At 51.9% G+C, this 18,245-nt stretch overlaps 2 protein-coding genes across 2 annotated transcripts; one reads left to right on the top strand and one right to left on the bottom strand.

Annotated features, from left to right (window-relative positions):
• Positions 1-261: 261 nt before the first annotated feature.
• N7510_009646 (chloride channel protein) lies at positions 262-3,123 on the bottom strand (the record flags this gene model as incomplete). Its single annotated transcript, XM_056981571.1, has 7 exons — positions 262-1,110; positions 1,167-1,834; positions 1,887-2,001; positions 2,049-2,201; positions 2,251-2,354; positions 2,405-2,940; positions 3,002-3,123. The coding sequence occupies 7 exons, from the start codon at positions 3,121-3,123 to the stop codon at positions 262-264; spliced, it is 2,547 nt and encodes an 848-aa protein (XP_056829407.1).
• A 220-nt stretch (positions 3,124-3,343) lies between these two features.
• Positions 3,344-18,097, top strand: N7510_009645 (AAA family ATPase midasin; the record flags this gene model as incomplete). The annotated part of the gene is made up of 1 exon (XM_056981570.1): positions 3,344-18,097. The coding sequence occupies one exon, from the start codon at positions 3,344-3,346 to the stop codon at positions 18,095-18,097; it is 14,754 nt and encodes a 4,917-aa protein (XP_056829406.1).
• Between the last annotated feature and the right edge of the window lie 148 nt (positions 18,098-18,245).

Below are 18,245 nucleotides of genomic sequence, written 5' to 3'. Positions count from 1 at the left end.
AAAGCAAGTGAGTAAAAGAAAGAGAATGTGGTTTAGTTGAAGGTGGAGGTCGGTGGTTGCATCTGGGTGATTAAACATGGTCGATATATATCGTGAGACCTTGAGACCAAGCACCAGATTCGCAAACTTGCTTTCATTCCTGAGCAAAACGCCGAAGCTATATGTTTGAGTGTATATCCATGCCAAAAATTCAACAACGGACCATCGTGCCCCCGAGGACAAGATCAAAGCAAGTGTACAATAATTTCCCCCTAAATATCATCACAACGAATCTCGCCTCAACGAACTGCTAAGGCTGCTTCGGTCTTCCCCATGAAGCAAGCCGACTTCCTCGGCCGCACCATTCTCCACGAACTCACCCCCTCGCATGGCTTCTTGTCGACGGAACTCGACTCCGTTCAGCACAGACCACACGTCTTTCTTCGTCATCAATCCTTGGAGAATGCCCTTGTCGGCAAAGATTACATATCGCAGACCCAAGCGTTGGAACATCCGCAGCACAATCAGGAAGCTGATGTTGCTGTTCAGCGTGATGGGGGTCTGGTCCATCCAGGGCCGCAGATCCAAGGTCTCGACGGGATCGGCGAACGGCTGATGAACGAAGAAGACCTGTGTTTCGCCGGATAGGTTGGGATTGTTCGGAGAGGAAGAGCATTTCAGGGCATACGAAAGCTCATTGCGGGTGATATACCCAAGAAGGACGGGCTTCGACGAATCAGTCACCACAGGGAATCCCCGATATGAAGTGTTGGTAAGCAGATTGCGAAGAGACCCAATGGTGTGACCCGTAGCAGTGATGCAGGTGATGTCGTCGACGACGGTCATGACTCGGTGACCGCATACGTCTGGTGGAGCGGTATCATCGCGGTGATCCAGGAAGGGGTATTCGTTGAGCTGAATCCACGACTCGTAGATACCGCGCTTGCCAAAAATGTCACCGCACCATTTGGATAGCATCACTGCAATCATGATCGGAATCACATACGTCAATGCGCCGGTCAACTCGAACATGATAACAACTATTGACAGTGTCATTCGCGTTGCACCGCCCAGAGCGGACGCTGCCCCAATGATGGCATATAAGCCGGGTGTCACGCATGGAACGTCCGGCTCGCAATTGTCAAACAGGAAGATGTTCGGATAGGCTTCCTGCCACATTCTCATACCAATCCCGAAGGCACGTCCATAGAGAGCACCAATGGCAACCGAGGGGAGAGAATAATGCCAGCAGGGATTTCCAGGCCAAATGTCACCGTAGCAAGGAGAAAGCCCAGGGCAGCCGCCCACAGCAACAACGCAATAACCCCGACGGAGTCTGACCCAGACTGGCATAGCCCAAACCGATCGTAGTAATCGCTGCTGCACTCGGAGAACAGCGCTTGAACCAGTTCAGAATTCTGGGCCCTCATGAAAACGTTCGGGAAGTTGTTAAAGGCTGTCAACAAGGCCACCACAGCGACTTCGACAATGGGCTGGGCAGGAGAAGAAACGGGTCGGGTTCGGCGCCATCTGGCAACTTTGAGATTCACACGGATCAGGAACGCCCCGTAAAGACCACCCACGATACCAAGAATAATGAACGGGATGATTTCAAAGCGATGCCATCCCCGTGAGTATGAGACTTGATAGAGCACAATCTTGCCCGTGCGGAAGGGGTTGACTGCCTGCAGCGTGACTGCTGCGACCATAGCACAGACAAAGCTTTGCCACATTGTTTTGTCAGGGAAATAGTATGACAGTTGTTCAAGGCTGAAAAGGACTCCTCCGATGGGAGCACCAAAGGCGACCGATATGCCAGCAGCAGCGGCCGCAGAAAGAACCTCGCGTTTTCGCGCTGAAAATCCTATTAGTGACGAAGCAAACGATCAAATATCGGCTGATCTAACCTTCATTATTGTTGAGACCGTCAAAAGGCTTCATCATGATATTGGCACAGCAGCATGCAACATGCACCAGGGGGCCTTCTTTCCCCAGCCACAAGCCAGATGCGACAGCAAGACACTGATATGATGAGTAAAGATAGTCCCTCAAACATGAAGTGCGCTTACCAATCCAAGGGACTTGATAGCCAGAGTCCATGGACCCATGAAATGCCGAATCACAAATCCACCAAGTACCGTCTTGATTTCGGGAATTCCACTGTGCCGGGCATAAATGGCATAGTTGCGGACGAGGAAACACGCACAAACAGCGAATAACAGCTAAAGTTTTTATCAGCAAGATTTGAGGCCTGGGAAGGAGGGTAAATACCGAGAACACGATATAGACGAAATATGCAAGAGCAAAACCTCCCACGGTGGAGTCGTCGCCAAAAGCATTCCCCCAGGGTGTCCAGTCTATACAGTTGGACAGATCTGGGACGAGAATGAGTATACTATTTCCAGCATTTTAGGATTGGACTCACCATCGTGACCCCAGCAGCAGAAACTCCGATTTAGATAAAATTTGCCTCCGCCCCGACCGCTTTTGCAGTACCCGGTCTTTAGATCTCCTAGCCAATCCGTCGCAATGTCGATCGCCGCGGCAATGATTCCGACCGCAAGCCCAGTTGCGACCAACACAAACCATACATTGCTGGCCTCCAGCAGCCGACGAGCATGACCCATAATGCCTTGTCCACTGGCATAGAGTAACCGTTTCCGTTGACGCTCTTTTGTGTACTCGTAGATCCAATCGATGGCGGTGAAATCGTCGTAGCCTACACGCCGTCCCGGGCCCTCCACGTACCAGTCGAGACCGGTGCCATCTTTGGATGCGTTGGCATTGCCATTCGTTCCAACCGGAATCTGTGATTCTGGTGGTGGTGGTGATGCATCTGCGTTGTGTCCACCTTGCGGCCCCGGGGAGCCAAAGCCCGCATGCGATTCACCCGCGTTATTCGAGAAGAGACTCGAGAGGCTGAACCCGGATTGATGTCGTTGCTTTCGCTTGAAGGAGATCCTGCTCACACGCCATCATCAGTAAGTAAGTAACACAACAGTCGAGGTTGGCTGCCACTCACGGTTCATGTAGACCATCTGCCGGATGCGTTTCTGGAGGTTGTTGAGGTAGGGGGCTGTCCTCGGTGTGCTGCGCCGCCCAGGGCTGATTGTCGCTGCCGGAGCCCTGATCTTCTATTGACATTGTGGACCATCAACCAAGGAGTCAGCATCTCCCGAGCTCACTCTGGGCGATGTATGAATGAAACAGCGTCCCTTATCGAGTCGTAGCTCGATTGGATTATGTCAGCCCTGTCACCGCTCGGATCGGCCCCACAGGTTTTGGCGGCAGAAAAAAAGTTGACTTTTGAAGCCGAAACAATTCAAGAGGAGAAATAATTGTTCCTCTTGCGGTCGGGCTCGGTATGTATGGAAGGCCCGTCTACGAGAGGACTCTCTCAGAGTCCCAGCTGCTCGAGCAGCTCCCCTCTGATCTCACGACGCTTATTCGCTCTGCATCGGGGACTCAGTACCTCCACGCGCTTGCACTCGCCGCATTGCAACCGGGATGCACAGAGAGCGTTTTCGCCCTCTACGAACCAATTTTTGTCGATCTAGCCGCTCGCTGGCTTCGATCGGATCCCCATGTCGACTATATTCACGTCCTGTCGGCATTCGCTCGCATTCTACCTTTTGCGCCGCATTTACGCCCGCTTGCCAGCCAATTCGCCTCATCACGCGCTGGCCCTCTCTCGGCTTTGGCGGCGTCGAAGGAACTGACTTTGCTACAGTTGGATGATCCCACAGTTCGAACACTTCTCATCGCCCTCTTCCGACTCCTCTCTTTCGATCTGGAGACATTCTCGACAGCCGTCTCACCGCTTCAACTTCAATCTCTGTTCCAACACCAAGATCCGGTCATTCGATACCTTGCAGTCCGATGCTTCGCTCTATACATGCACGCTGCGGACGCAGCTACCCAAAAGATGCTATATGTAAATACTGGGGCTGCACCTATCGAAGGAGAATGGGAAGAGACAACAATCGACTACCGTCTTTTGGGTCTATGGGAAGAGCGGCGCTGGGAGACCCTTGAAGCACATGTTCGGGACCAAAGATCTTCTCGGTCACATACTGAGGCTTCCGCACATGTGGAGAGGCTGCGGGAGTTCTTCACCACCAAGACCGCGGAGGTCTGCGGCGTCTTGATTCCCAGGCTGAAGGATACCCTCCCTTCATCATCTTCTCCGGTTGTCAAGACGCCTACGGCTGTTGAAAATCTGCGCCGCATCGCAACGTCCTTACTTGGATCCAAACCTATTCTGCTAGTCGGCCTGCCCAACTCTGGGAAGACCTCCCTGATCAACGACATCGCTGCCACTATGGGACAGGCCGAATCCATGGTCACCCTCCACCTGAACGAGCAGACGGATGCCAAGAGTCTTCTTGGGATGTATGCTACCTCGTCCGCCAGTGGGTCATTTTCGTGGCAGCCGGGTGTTTTGACAAAGGCTGCGAGGGAAGGTCGTTGGGTCCTCATTGAAGACCTAGATCGCGCTCCCTCTGAGGTCATCGGTCTTATCCTTCCGATCATTGAGCGAGGGGAGTTGACAATCGCCAGCCGAAGGGAACGGATTAAGTGTGCAGAGGGCTTCAGAATTATTGCGACAATGAAGTCTTCATACAACATCGTGGGTGAAGAAGTTGCCCCGAGTACGTCAATGCTTGGCAGCAGATTGTGGCAGAGAGTGCAAGTTACCTCTCTTCCCATGGAAGAAATGCGGAATGTGATCCTGCAGAAGTTCCCTTTGCTTGAATCTCGTGTGCCCACCATCATGGATGTGTATAACAGAGTCTGCGCTGCTTTCCATGGAAGCCTAGCTATCAAGGGCTCGCAAGGCCGTACCCCCGGATTCCGCGATCTGATCAAACTGTGCAGCAGATTGCACCGACGACTCCAACGTATAGGCGCGAAGACTGGATTCGAAGCTACGCCTGAGGGGGTCGAGGACGAAATTTTTCTGGATGTAGTCGACGTCTTTCTCAAATACCTTCCAGAAAGATCGATGCAAAGCTCTCTCGCTCTTGTGGTGGCCGAAGCGCTTCAGATCTCGCCCCAGCGAGCCCAGTTCTGCCTTCAGGAACGTACTCCCATCTTTACGGATAAGAACAATTCTCTCATCATCGGAAGAGAATCTTGTCAGAAGATAAAGGTTCCGAGCAGCTCGGCCTTGAAGCTGGCGGCATCGGCATCTCGCTTTGCCTCTACGCGAGCTGCACTGTCAGTCATGGAGCAGGTCGCCGCCTCTATCCAAATGGCGGAGCCAGTTCTGCTCGTCGGAGAAACTGGTATCGGAAAGACGACAGTGATTCAACACCTTGCCACACTGATGCGTCAGAAGCTGACAGTTGTCAATCTGTCCCAACAAAGTGAAAGTACCGACCTGCTAGGTGGGTTCAAGCCTGTTAATATTCGCACAATGGCAATCCCGATGCTTGATGAGTTCACCCAGCTATTTGAGCTCACATTCTCGGCAAAGAAGAACCAGAAGTTTTTGTCTTCGGTGTCCAAAAGTGTTGCTTTCTCGAACTGGCCACGCTTAGTGAACTTATGGCATGAAGCTGTTCGTCTTGCGGATGGCGCCTTCAAACCATCTCGCGATGTTTCGAATGACACCGAGAATGGCGATGAGCAGCCCGCGAAAAAGAGGAAGCTGGAATCACCAAAATACCAGCACCTTCGACAAAGATGGGAGAGTTTCGCTACTCAGCTTGGTGACTTCGAGGCTCAAGTTTCTCAGGGAGATGCCAAGTTTGCATTTGCCTTCGTACAAGGAAAAATTGTGCGAGCTCTCAGAAATGGAGAATGGGTTCTTCTGGACGAAGTGAACCTTGCTTCACCAGACACACTCGAGAATATTGCCAGCCTCTTGAATCATGGTAGCGAGGGGTCACCATCTGTTTTACTTTCCGAAGCTGGCGATGTCGAGCGAGTCTTTGGCCACCCAGACTTTCGTATATTCGGCGCCATGAATCCTGCTACAGATGCTGGAAAGAGAGATCTGCCCCCTGGCCTGCGTACACGATTTACTGAGTTTTACGTCCATTCTCCCGACACTGAATTGGACGATCTTCTGGCATTGATACAGAAGTATCTTGGTGACTTGACACTTAGCGACCATCGAGCTGTGTCAGATCTTGCGCAGCTATACATGGAAACCAAGAAGCTCAGCAACGAGAACAAGTTGACCGATGGAGCAGGACAACGTCCGCATTTCAGTATTCGAACCCTTGTTCGCGTGCTCATCTATGTCATTGACCACGCACACATCTACGGTTTGCGAAGGGCAATTTTCGAAGGCTTCAGCATGAGCTTCCTGACTGTGTTGAGCTTGGTGTCAGAGCGGTCTCTCACACCTCTCCTGGAAGCTCACATCTTCGGCAACACCAAAAATGCAAAGTCTCTTCTTGGCCAAACCCCTCGGCCTCCGGCGGACGGAAACAATTATGTTCAGTTTAAGCATTACTGGATGCGATGCGGTCCTTTGACACCTGAGGAGCAGCCCCACTACATCATTACCCCTTTCATCGAGAAGAACCTCAAGAACTTGGTCAGGGCTACTTCGACTCGTCGATTCCCCGTTCTGCTGCAGGGTCCGACTTCGGCTGGAAAGACGAGTATGATCGAGTATCTGGCAAAGGTTTCCGGGAACAAGTTCGTCCGCATCAACAATCACGAACATACAGATTTGCAGGAGTATCTGGGATCCTACATTTCTTCCGATGACGGTAGTCTGCGCTACCAGGAAGGTGTCCTGGTCGAGGCTCTGCGGAATGGGTATTGGATCGTTCTCGACGAGCTCAACCTTGCTCCTTCGGATGTATTGGAGGCACTTAATCGCCTGCTGGACGACAACCGTGAGCTGTTCATTCCGGAGACCCAAGAGGTTGTTCATCCACACCCGAACTTCATGTTGTTTGCCACACAGAATCCTGCAGGTCTTTATGGTGGCCGAAAGGTCCTCTCACGCGCTTTCCGCAACCGCTTCCTTGAACTGCACTTCGATGATATCCCCGAGAGCGAGCTAGAATTCATTCTGAAAGAACGTTCTCAAATCGCGCCGTCCTTTTGCACTCGCATCGTCTCCGTTTATAGGAAACTCTCATTACTGCGCCAGTCGAACCGGCTTTTTGAACAGAAGAACAGCTTTGCCACGCTCCGTGATCTCTTCCGCTGGGCTCTTCGGGATGCCGACGACAAGGAGCAACTCGCCATCAATGGGTACATGCTTTTGGGAGAACGCGTGCGCAATCCCCAGGAGAAGACCGCTGTGAAAGCCGTAATTGAAGAGGTCATGAAAGTTAAACTGGACGAGGATGTTCTTTACAGCGATGCGCAACTGAAAAAGTATGCTCCTCAAATAGCCGAGCTGCCTGCCGGTATTGTCTGGACCAAGGCCATGCGGCGTCTCTTCATCTTGGTCTCGAAGGCACTGCAGAACAACGAGCCGGTCCTTCTTGTTGGAGAGACTGGGTGTGGCAAAACCCAGCTCTGCCAGGCTGTTGCCGAGGCTTTCGCAAGGGAGCTGTTCATTGTCAATGCCCATGTCAATCTGGAGACTGGCGATTTGATTGGAGCTCAACGACCAATCCGCAACCGGGCCGCTATAGAAAAACAATTGTTGGCCGATCTTCGAACATTTATTCACGGAGAACAGACTGGTTCAACTTCCCTCGGACAGCTGAAGCAAGAATTGGCCGCTATAGATGGAGAAGCACGGCAAACGAGAGACCAGGGACTACTCAAGAAGATCGAAAAGAACATTATTCGATGCAATGCTCTTTTCGAATGGTCTGATGGAAGCCTTATCACTGCCATGAAGACCGGCCAGTTTTTCCTCCTTGATGAGATTTCCCTTGCCGACGATTCTGTCCTTGAGAGACTCAATAGTGTTTTGGAGCCCCATCGATCAATTCTCCTTGCCGAGAAAGGTCCCATTGACTCCATGGTCGTTGCAGATGACGGGTTCCAGTTTTTGTCAACCATGAATCCCGGCGGAGACTATGGAAAGCGAGAGCTCTCGGCCGCGCTCCGGAATCGTATGACTGAGATTTGGGCACCACAACTGTCAGATGATGAGGATATTCTGCCCATTCTTCATATGAAGCTGAGCTTGAAGGATGAAAGAGTCGCCAAAGCCATGTTGCAGTTTGCGAAATGGTTCAAAGCAACATTCCAGAACACCTCGACCACCTCTCTTTCCATTCGTGATCTTCTTGCTTGGGTTGATTTTGTCAATACGTGTCAAACATCAGATGCGGTATTCGCAATTGTTCAAGGTGCTGCCATGGTGTTCGTTGATACACTAGGTGCGAACCCGGCTGCGATGCTTGCTATCTCGCTGCACAATCTTGAGGGTAATCGACAGTTGTGCCTTGACAAACTTGGCGAATTGTTTCAGGTCGATGCCTCGAAGATTTACTGGGAGTCGTCAACCGTCTCCGTGGAACCAGGATTTCTACGCGTTGGCCCTTTCAGCCTGCCGACGGTTGGAGAGACAGAGCCTGATCCGCAATTCACTATGGATGCCCCAACAACAATAGCCAATTCTGTTCGAATTGCCCGTGGCCTGCAATCTTCGAAACCCATTCTCATGGAAGGAAGCCCTGGCGTCGGCAAAACCACGCTCGTCACAGCTCTTGCCAGAGCTCTCGGCAAGCCTCTCACTCGAATCAACTTGTCAGAACAAACGGACCTGACGGATTTGTTTGGTTCTGATGTCCCCGTGGAGGGTGGAGATGTCGGACAATTCACATGGCGAGATGCACCCTTTCTCCGAGCTATGCAGCGTGGTGACTGGGTACTTTTGGACGAAATGAATCTGGCTTCGCAATCTGTTCTTGAAGGTCTAAATTCTTGTCTGGATCACCGTCAGCAGGTTTATATTGCCGAACTCGACCAGACTTTCAAAAGGCATCCTGACTTTGTGTTGTTCGCAGCCCAAAATCCGCACCATCAGGGTGGTGGACGAAAGGGACTTCCTGCATCCTTTGTCAACCGGTTCACCGTGGTTTACGCAGATAGCTTCACAGATGCCGATTTGAAAAGGATATGCACTAAGCTGTTCCCCGGCAGTCCTTCTCAGCAGACAGAAAGCTTAGTTGACTTCATCTCCTTGCTGAACATTGCCATTGTGGATGAACGCAGGCTAGGTACTGTTGGTGGACCGTGGGAAGTCAACCTGCGTGATATTCAGCGATGGCTCCAACTGGCAGACCGAGGGAATTTGCAGATCCCCACAAAGCATTTCCTGGATATTGTCATCAGTCAACGGTTTAGGAGCGAAGAAGATCGAGTTTTGGTCTCCCAGCTTTATGACCGCATTTTCACAGACTCTGATGTCGGTCGAAAGAGCTACTATCATAACCTGACACCGGAGTATCTGCAAGTTGGCCTAGGAATCTTGTCCCGAGACTGCCTCTTGCAACGCACAGCCGAACCCCATATGAAGATCTTTCCCAAAGATCTCCACATCCTCGAGTCACTCATCCTGTGCATCGACAATTCCTGGCCAAGTATTCTGGTTGGACCAGCTGGATGTGGCAAAACCACACTGATCAGAAAGCTTGCGGCCGTCAATGGTGCGAATCTGACGGAGCTGGCTCTCAGTGCGGATACCGACACCATGGACCTTATCGGTGGCTTTGAGCAAATTGATCACCGAAGGGAGGTCTCAGCATTTGTCCATGATCTTGAGATCTTTCTTCAGCATCAGGTATTGCAATCGCATGCATCAGGTGAGGTCACAGATGTCGTTACCTCAGCCCTCCATATTTGCGAGCATCTCAAAAGCTCCGACGCCTCACTTGATGCCATTGTGTCATCACTGTCCAATTTGTGCCAGTCCTACCCCGAACCAACCCTTCAACAATTACTCAGCAAAGCCCAAAGCCTAGGAGATGCTATCAAACAATCCGACAAAATGAAGGTTGGTTTCGAATGGACTGAGGGTGTCTTGACCCAGGCCGTCCAGCACGGGTACTGGGTTGTTCTCGACAATGCCAATCTGTGTAATCCGTCTGTCCTGGACAGATTGAACTCACTGACTGAGCCCAACGGTACCCTCATTCTCAACGAACAACGCACGGAGGATGGATCTGCTCGCATTATCAAGCCGCATCCCAATTTCAGACTCTTCTTGACGATGGACTCTCGCCATGGGGAGTTGTCGCGAGCCATGCGGAACAGATGCGTTGAGATCTGCTTCATGGCGAATGAACTCCAACAGGGTCCCGCTTCATTCGGCCCATCTTACACCTGTGAATCCTCTCTTTATCGCATGCGCCAGATTTGGAACACCGATGTCTCTGTGCCATCAACTGCGTATGAAGACTCATTCGAAGTACGCTTGGATCATTTGGCTCCAACAGACCTTTCCTACCTTCAGCAATCACCGGGAATATCACTCACCCACATTCCCGATTCCAATGTGAAAGAGCAGGCCTTGAATGTGCTGCAGCGCTATTCCTCTCTGCTTGATGACAACAAACAATGGAGACCTCTCGCCATCACAGGACATGAAGTTGTTCTGAGCGGAGCATCTCTTGGGCTCCGGGGATCTTTGCAGCCACTTCACCCCCTTGTGAACGAACCTCTCGTTTCAATTATCGGATCGAGTGATATCCGATCGGAGCTCACTATTCTAGCCTACTTGCAAGAGTTCAAGCTCAACATCCAGCAGTTGAGACAGGGAATGCTGCAAGCAGATGCATCCGGAAAGCAGCTGAAGCCAAGCCAAATGACACGTTTGGAGCGATCATTGGCTTCGAAACGGATACCATCTCTGATGAAGGACACGACGCAACCTGTTGGCGATTTTCTGTCGGATTGTGGTCAAACCCTGTACGACTACATCCAAGGCTTGGATCATGTCGCTTTTCAAACCCCTGAAATTGTTACGGCTATCCAGGCAGTGATTCTCCTCTGCTGGGATATTTTCAGGGCCACGAAAGTCAGCCAGGTTGACGAGGGCGAATTCCAGATCTATCTTCAGATTGGTCGGAAGGTTTCCGCCTCGATTCTCAGCACATTACCAGTTCTGAAGCCACTGGAAGTTACACTGTCCCACGCACTGGACCGTTTTCAGGAAGGTTGGGCTTTGAAGACAGGTCTTAGTATGCAAAGAATGTGGGATGCTTGGAGGCCTGTCACTCCTATCACGCAGGAAAAGCTGCAGTCCTTGATCGAGCTGGAGACCACAGTCTTTGATTTCACCACGTTGGCTTTACAGATGCGAATCGATCTTTCTCAATTGAGCAGCATCAGAGACTCGCTGATAGATGCCCAACGATTCATCCTTCTGAATGGCGCCGATGCAGATGCGCTTGTGCAGGGAATCAAGCAGACTGTTACGGAACTCTCTCAAGCTGTTCGACGCTCCGACTCGACTCAATACCCATACTTCTCGGAAGAGTTTGAAGCGTTGTGCCAATACCATGACCTCTCTCTTTTGAGTGAGCGGAACGGAGACGACCCAGTGATCCGAACAGTTATGCCATTGCTTGCTGGTCGCCCTGCACGTCCCTTCGACACATCTAATTTCCAGAGTTCCGTCCCGGACATTCTCCACAGGGTCTCACTTTTTTCGGGAGCGGCAAACAAGTCAGGCTCTGCGCTTGCCGTAGGGGGCATCGTTTCTTTGTCGCTGCTGGGCAAGCTGGCATCAGTCGGTGCTACGAGCTTGGGGCAGATGGACATGCTTGAGGCAGAGAAACGCACGCTCTCCAAGGCTATTTCTTTCAGCAGTCAACAAATTGCCCTAGATCAGTCTATGAAACTCAGAAGCATGCTTGCGACTTTGACAGCAGAGTTGGTAGCCTCTCACCAGGAATATCTTCAACCATACTGTGCCCAGCATCTGATTACACTTCTTCGTGCCATTGAGACTGGTGACTCGATAGATAATCAAGCTTTGGACGATATTGTCTTGGACGAAGGTGTGCCAAATGATCACTTCTTCAAGGTTTTCTCAATGAAAGCTCTTCCGAGCCTCATTCAATCCTTGAAACAGCACCATCCTGATCGAGAGCAAAACATCAGGGCCACTGGGATTGCAGCCGTGCAATTGGCCGTCATACTTCTTAAGCTATTCGTGCCGGACAAGCCGTTCGATCCCTCTCTCGGTCTGGTCGTTCAACGCAAACGTCATTCCCAGCGCCTTGCCGAACTTATGGCCAAGTTGGAAGCCATTTCATCGTTTGAAGTGACTTTCTCCGGTCAATCTTGCAACTTGCGTTCAGATCTCTTGCAGTCTGAAATTCAGAATCTGGGCTCTGCTCCTCCTCCGTCGTCAGTTACTCGACCGCAGCAGTCGCAGCTCAGCCTTTTACAAGGCGAATTTGCGAACTTAATCAATTCCGTTCTGAACAGAGACCCTGAGCAACTCTTGAAATCGACCGAAGATGTTTCGCGGTCTCAAGAGATGATTCGCCTGCTACGTGAGAACATTCACCAGTTGGGTCGTCGACTCGGCGCGCACTACAGGTCTTACGATGACATCACGGTTCTTGTTGTTCGTTTCCTTCAGCTCCTGGATGTTGGCCTGTCCCTCGGCTCTAGTCATATGGAGCAGTCTGGCGACGTTCAAGACATTCAATCGGTGAGCGAACGGACGCCGTTCTTAGGAGGCAAGCTTCACCCTGTCCTCGCGAGTGGCAACTCTGAGCATCTACCATCAAGCCCAAGCAACGCAATTCAGATGCGCCTCCATGAGCTTTCGGCTCTTTCAACCGCCAAAGATGCAGACTCAACAATCCTCAACGTCAAGTCTACGCGTGATACTGTTCGCTGGATATTGGCAGACTTCCATGCACTGTGGAAAACAAAGCTGAGAGAGGACCAGGAACAGGAGGCTGCAAAGTCGGAGCTATACCGCTACAAAGGCTCGTGGGAAGATGAAGAGGAAGTCAATGAAACTGAATTGCATCAGCTTTTCCCTACTTACGAAGATGACTCTCTCCATGAACCTGAGGGTGCTGATCGTATTGATCCCAGAGCCATCTCTGTCCGACTTGCCTCGCTTCATGCAAAGATTGTTAGAGATCAGTCTACCGGAGCGGCATTGTCTACTTTCGTCAAAGAATCTGGTCGCCTGCTGGGCTCTATGTGGTCAAAGAACAAAACCACGCTGTCGCCCGTGCAGGCGCAGGATCATCTGCCTGCCGTTCTGTTGCTTCTGGATGATGTGGTAGGAGAAGGAACCGAAGATCGTGCGAAGAGCTACAACTTTTACACTGACTCGAACCTTGCCGAGGCTAGAAAGCTTGTAAATTTCACGCTTGCTATCCAGTCTCGCTTCCTTCAGATCCAAACAGCCTGGCCTGAACATGCTGTCCTCCAGGATGTCATTACTTGCTGTACGGAGATCCTGCAATTCAAGCATACCGAGCCCGTTGCCAAGTTCCTGACCAAGGTTGAGAAACTTCATTCCTTTGTTCACGAGTGGCAGCTGGTAGCTAGCAGAGAGTACTCGGCTGCTTCGCTCTATGATGAGATCACGAACATGACCATCGGTTGGCGCCGTCTGGAGCTGTCAACGTGGGCGAAGCTCCTGGATCTCGAGAAGGAGAGATGTGAAGATAACGCCAGTTCATGGTGGTTTGTTGCCTATGAAGCACTCATCGGCGCTCCTGTTCAGATGGCGGAGTCTGGCGAGACAGATTTGAGCGAACACGTACAAGGCGTGATCTCAACCCTGGAGCAGTTCTTCCAATCTACAACTCTGGGTCAATTCAGTCGGCGACTGGACCTCGTTGCGAACTTCCATGCTCTGCTTGCTGTCTTTGTCCAAGATTTCGACTGCCTACAACCGCTTGTTTCAGCATTGGGCAATTTCCTCTTCCATTATCGGCCTTTCGAGGCTCCAGTGGAGAAGATTCTCGCTGAGAAGAGATCGACCCTTGAAAAAGACATCAAGGAACAAATTCAGCTGGCGAGCTGGAAGGACACTAATATCGTTGCGTTGAAGGTAAGTGCCAGAAGGTCGCACGTCAATCTGTTCAAGCTGGTCCGCAAGTATCGCCAAGTCCTTGGCCAAGCAGTGCAGCCTGTCCTTGAGCAAGGACTGCCGGATATCAATGGGGAGGCTAGTCAAGCTGAAGATGTGGTGTCAGCTCTGCCTACTGTGGTCCCTGAAGCTTTGGTCATTTGCCAGGAAGATGCCAAGTTGTGGTCAAGCAGAGCACTCAGATTCCGAAACCCAGACGGCACAGCCGGGAACATGTTGAACGTGTATTTGTCACTTCCTGCGGAGTTCGACGTGTCGAATGAACTTGAGGCTTTTACAGTATCCGTCATCGAGGGCATCGACGAATTCAAGTCTCAGACGCCGAAGGTGCTCACCGAGGAAAACAAGGATGATGTCCAGCATCTCAAGGTTCAAAAGCGCCGTCTCTACGCGGATACTCTCAAACGCCTCTTCGAGATGGGCGTGAAGCGCAATGCCGGAAGCAGTGTGATCGAAACTCAGACCTCGCTCGCACAAGTCCTTGCTACCAGTGCACAGTTTGAATATGGCAGTAATACCCCGAGCTCGATTCAAAGTGCCGACTCGTATTTCCACAGGCTTCTGGACTACCTCCCCCGTGCCCGCCTGGCTTCGCGCAATTATTCCGAGGAACTCAGCAACGTTGAGGTTTTCAGAAGCATGGGATCCATTGAGCACCTGCTGTTCATAGCCAGGAGACAGCGAGGTATCATCTCACCGACACTTTCCCAACTGGCAAGATTCAGATCCACGCTCGTCACGATGGAGAATCTCTGGACAACGGGCCCGGCGTTGCTCTCGAGAGCCCAGCCGGCCGAAGTGGAAGATCGGACAGACCTGACTCGGGTTGTTGCTTGGTTGATTCCTATTCTTGATTTGGCCAGCACGATTCTTCAAGTGCATTCGAAGTTCTCAGATCTTGATGCCTCTTCAATCATTGAAGAGCTACGATCCAACAAATCCGGACTTGAGAAGCTGCGCCGATCTCTCGATACCCTGGCTGTTTTGCCGTCTGGTATTGGTTCCCAAATGCACCAGGAGACTGTGCAACGGACTCGTTCGGCGCTTGAGCAGTTGAGCCATGACTTGACCCGATGGAGCCAGTCCCGTCCCGACTTGTCCTTTGCTTTGGATCAAATTACCCCCTGGGTCCACATCAAACTCGCCTCTCGCTCCGATTCTAAGTCACGAGGCGATACTTCTCTTCAAAGCTTCGACAACAATCTTCTCGCAGCCATTGACAAGATGCTCATCGGTCTCCAACAGCTCAAGGGTGTGTCCTCCGCAATCGACTTCCCTGGGCAACTATCCAGAAGCGACGAGTTCTTCTCACGCGCATTGAAGGCCGTTCATCTTACCGAAATCACGTCGTCGCTGCAGGCTGCTCTTGACCAAATTCAAAATCTGCAAAACCACTCCTCTGGCGATATTTCCACTGCGGCCGCTCTAGTCACCAGCATTCTCCCAATTGCCAACAGATACTATCAAATCTGCCAGGATCTGACGAATCGCTTCATCTCAGTCCACCGGGAGGTCTGCAAGACGTCCTACATCCTCACAAAAACGTTCACCCAGATAGCCTCTGAGGGTTTCTGTAGTCCAGCTGAGGCATCCGAAGAGTCTGGTAAAGATGGCAAGTTGGAGAGTGGAACGGGTCTGGGTGACGGAGAAGGTGCGGAAGACATCAGCAAGGACGTCGGAGATGACGAAGATCTCTCGGAACTGGCACAGCAGGAGAAGAAAGAAGACGCCAATGAAAAAATGGATGACTCCGCTGACGCTGTCAACATGGACCAAGAAGAACTTCAGGCCGAGACTGGAGAACAGCAGGAAGGCGAAGAAGATGAAGAAAAGGATGAGGATGGTTCCGAAGAAGAGGACAATATCGATGAAGAAGTAGGAAGTGTCGATGATCTTGACGACGCCGCTGTTGACGAGAAGCTCTGGGATGGTGCCCATGACGAACAGCAGAAGGAGACCGAGAACAACGAAGGCAAGGGAACTGGCGAGGCCGAAGATCAGGCCGCTGCACAGGAACAAAAGAAGGAAGACGAGAAGGGAGAAAAGGGCGATGAAGAGGAGGATGAAGAAGCTGACGAGGATGAAGAGGCACCTGATGATGAAGGTGAGGCAGTTGGTCGCGAAGATATGGATGTGACCGACCCCCAGACCAAGGAAGAAGATGCACTGGACCTTCCAGAGGAGATGCAGTTGGACGGCGATGAGAAAGAAGGAGGCGAGGAGGAAGATGATGATGGCATGGATGACATGTCCGACATGGGCCCTCTTCCCGAAGACGACGAGAAGATGCAAGAGCAGGATGAGCAAGGTGGAGATGAGGATGAGAGAATGCCACCTGATGAGGAAGTGCCAGGAGAGGATGAAGAAATGGGCGACGAAGGCGCTACCAACGAAGCCGAAGAGAACGGTGATGAGAACGAAGCCGAAGGTGAAGAACCCGAGGAGCCAGAACAAGACGACTTCCTCGCCCAGCGCGACGAGAACGAGGCCGCCGGCGACAATGTTGCCGAAAGTGAAGCTGTCACCGGTGGGCTGGGTGCTGATCAGGACCAAAATGAGGAGAAGGGTGCTTCTGGTGATGCCCAGCAGGAGAGCGGCTCAAATGATCCCAGCGCCAATGCGGAACAACAAACCGGTGCTGCAAAGGATAGCGAAGAGAGCAAGCGGAGCCGGGACGCCGGTGGTGCCGATGATATGACCCCCAACGACCCTCAAATGCAAGCCTTCAAGAAGCTGGGCGATATCCTCGAGCAATGGCATCGGCGACAAAAGGAGGTGTTGAACGCATCGCAGGAAGAAGAAGACTCGCAGCCTTTACCTCAAGACACCGATATGGCCGATGCGGATTTCGAGCACCTCAAGGATGACGATGATGTCGCTGACACCCAAGCTCTCGGACAAGCGAGTGAGGAACAGACACAGGCCCTCGACCAGAACAAGGGCGTGGAGTCAGACATCAAGCCGGGAGAGAATGAAGTGCTCCCGGATGTCTCGGACGACTATCAAGACGCTCTGGACAATCAACTCGAAGACCAGATGCAGCTGGACCGCGATACCGTTCCTGCGGATGACCAAGCTGCTGGGGCTTTTATTCCCGGTGGCCAGTCCTCCCATGACCACATGGACGGCGCGCCAGAGGCACAAGAAGCTACGGAGGAACTGGATGAAGTCGACACGCAACTCGCGGCTATCCACCTCTCCTCCTCGCTGCCCGCATTGACACCACAAGACGAAGCCAGGCGACTCTGGTCGCGCTACGAATCTGCGACAAATGACCTCTCGCTGTCCCTGACTGAACAACTCCGTCTCATCCTCGCCCCGACGCTAGCCACCAAGCTCCGCGGCGACTTCCGCACCGGCAAGCGTCTCAACATCAAGCGTATCATCCCCTACATCGCATCCCAGTACAAGCGCGACAAGATTTGGATGCGACGCTCGATCCCCTCGAAACGGAACTACCAGATCATGCTCGCCGTCGACGACAGCAAATCCATGCTGGAAAGCGGCAGCGGTCAGCTCGCATTCGAGACGCTGGCCCTGGTAGCCAAGAGTCTGAGCATGCTTGAAGTCGGCGATCTGTGCGTCCTGGGCTTCGGTAATGAGGAGCACGTCCGCGTCGCACACGAGTTCGGCAAGCCCTTCTCCTCTGAGGCCGGCATGCAGGTGTTCCAGCATTTCAGCTACCAGCAAACAGGCACAAATGTGCGCAAGCTGATCGCCGACTCGATCGCGCTCTTCCGTGAGGCACGCTGGAAGCGCTCGCCTGGTGCTGGCTCTGCGGATCTCTGGCAGCTTGAGCTGATCATCTCCGACGGTATCTGTGAAGACCACGATACCATCCGTCGTCTTGTGCGCCAGGCTCTCGAGGAACGCATCATGATTGTCTTTATCATCGTTGATGCGGTCAAGGGCAGCTCCATCCTTGATCTCTCGCAGGCGAGCTTTGAGCCTGATCCCATGGCTGGTGGCGAGATGAAGCTTTCTATGAAGCGGTATCTGGAGGGTTTCCCTTTCCCCTACTATCTTGTTGTTCGGGATGTGCGTGAGTTGCCGGCTGTGCTTGCCACCGCGCTGAAGCAATGGTTTGCCGAGGTCGTTGATGTGTCGTCGTGATGTATGTAGTTTTTTTTTCTTTTTTTTCCCTTTGTTTTCATTTCATGGCGTTCAGGATGACTTTTGTACATAAATGATAGAATTTATTGGAACATGTTTCGTACATGAAACTAAATCGTCTCTACTGCTCCTACAATGTAGTCTTGAC

This window comes from Penicillium lagena (assembly GCF_028827675.1).
Source record: "Penicillium lagena strain IBT 129212 chromosome Unknown utg000007l_segment0_segment0, whole genome shotgun sequence".
NCBI lineage: Eukaryota > Fungi > Ascomycota > Eurotiomycetes > Eurotiales > Aspergillaceae > Penicillium > Penicillium lagena.
This window is presented reverse-complemented; position numbering and strand designations above follow the sequence as displayed.